The sequence below is a fragment of the Eimeria mitis genome, genomic scaffold (assembly GCF_000499745.2).
Source record: "Eimeria mitis Houghton genomic scaffold, Emh_scaff3179, whole genome shotgun sequence".
NCBI classification, from domain to species: Eukaryota; Apicomplexa; class Conoidasida; order Eucoccidiorida; family Eimeriidae; genus Eimeria; species Eimeria mitis.
The window spans coordinates 5203-6855 of NW_013571521.1; the positions used below are offsets into that span (position 1 = coordinate 5203).

The following is a 1653-nucleotide window of genomic DNA, read 5'->3' on the forward strand; positions in this document are numbered from 1 at the left end:
TATCCTAAACCCTAAATACTACTCAGCCAGCAGCAACTGCTGGCGAGACTTGGCGTTTACAGTTTAGGGGATAGGGGCTAGCTAGCGCTTGATGTCTGAGAGGACGGGTCTATACTTCAAGAGATAGGGCTTAGGGTTTAGGGTTTAGGGTATAGGGTTTAGGGTTTATGTTTTGAGGAGTGCTGACAAAATTCGCTGTTCCATCTTCGAGGACTTCGTTTAGCATTTCATCCTGAAGAACACCACGCGACAGCAAAGGTTCAGGGTTTAGGGTTTAGGGTTCAGGGTCTAGGGCCCAGGGTTTAGGGTTCAGGGTTTAGGCTTAGTTTAGGTTTGCCCGTTAGGATTTAAGGTTTAGGGTTTAGGGTTTAGGGTTTAGGGTTTAGTACCAGCAAGCCCAACTTCTGGGACTCTCGGGTGAAGCCCTTGACAGCCAGTTGCATCGTTTGAAGATCAGCAGCCTTGTTGGCGAGAGAGAGGAGCTGCAGCAGCAGCAACAGCAGCAGCAGCACAAATCCTAAACCTTCAGGCACACTCTCCCCTTCTTAACTAGGGTTAAGGGTTTAGGGTTTAAGGTTTAAATGTAGGGAGGCGCTTCGCCTCGCACCTTCGCGCATCCCGTGAAGTGTCTGTGCAGCTCCTGAGTTGCTTGCTGCTGTTGGACCTGCGACGCCCAATGCAAACCCTAAACCCTAAACCCTAAACCCTAAATGCCTATCATCAAGGGCTAACTTCCTTCTTCTTGCTGCAGGATAACAGGGGGGAGCGCAGATAGCCCTGGAGGGCCGTATCTTGCGCAACATCGTTCGTCCCCTAGGGCTTAGAGTTTAGGGTTTAGGGTTTAGGGTTTAGGGTTTGCCTGGAGGTCAGCTGTTCCCAGCTGAGCTTTGCATCTCAGGATTGCCTCCCGCCGTCGTCTGAGGAGGAGGAGTTCTTTCGTTTGCAGTTTGTTGATGTGCTGCAACCAGTTTAAACCCCACAGCTCAAGCCAGCTTAAATAATTAGGGTTTAGGGTCTACGCATGACGGCCTACAGTTTTGAAATTAGGGTTTATTGTGTGATGCTTCAGAGTCTATGAAGTAAGGTTTAGGGCTGAGGCTGTTTAGGCTGTTTAGGGTTTAGGGTTTAGGGTTTAGGGTTTAGGGTTTAGATTACCCCCGCCACCGCCTGTGCCTTAAGCTGTGTTAAGAGCTTTTGTTCTTCTGCCTCTGCCTTTTGGTGTTGTCTTTCTAAGGCGCGCAGAGATCGAGCGATGTGTCTTCTTTGCTCTTTGACAGCTTCTGCAGTAGCAACAGGAAACAGCCGGAATGAAGTTATAAACGTTACAAAGACAATCAAAGAAAACAAAAGAAAAGAGAAGCAACCACAGAAGGATATACATAAAAATAAACCATCACCACATGTTCAAGTTCAGGAACAGTGTAGGGTATTAGAATATGTACAATAGACGTGACAGCGACCATAGGCTCCATGAAACAGTGGAAGCAAGAGGAAGTATGCATGCAAAATGCCATAGACAGATAGAAAACAGAAATAGCAAACAAAAAAAGGAAGGAAGAACAGATATAATTTGGAGAAAAGGGTAAGGCCACTGAGAAGAAGGCACGGAAACCCTAACCTCTAAACCCCAGCCCTCAGCCTAACAGGAAAAGC

General features: G+C 47.4%; 1 protein-coding gene across 1 annotated transcript in view; it reads right to left on the reverse strand.

Moving 5' to 3' along the window:
• Positions 1 to 226, reverse strand: part of EMH_0063040 (SNF7 family domain-containing protein, putative) — a gene marked incomplete at both ends in the record, with an annotated part of 1230 nt that extends 1004 nt beyond the window's left edge. The window contains one exon of the mRNA XM_013498096.1: positions 188 to 226. Within this exon, the coding sequence (XP_013353550.1) occupies positions 188 to 226 (39 nt within the window). The remainder of the gene's footprint in view (positions 1 to 187) is intronic.
• Between the last annotated feature and the right edge of the window lie 1427 nt (positions 227 to 1653).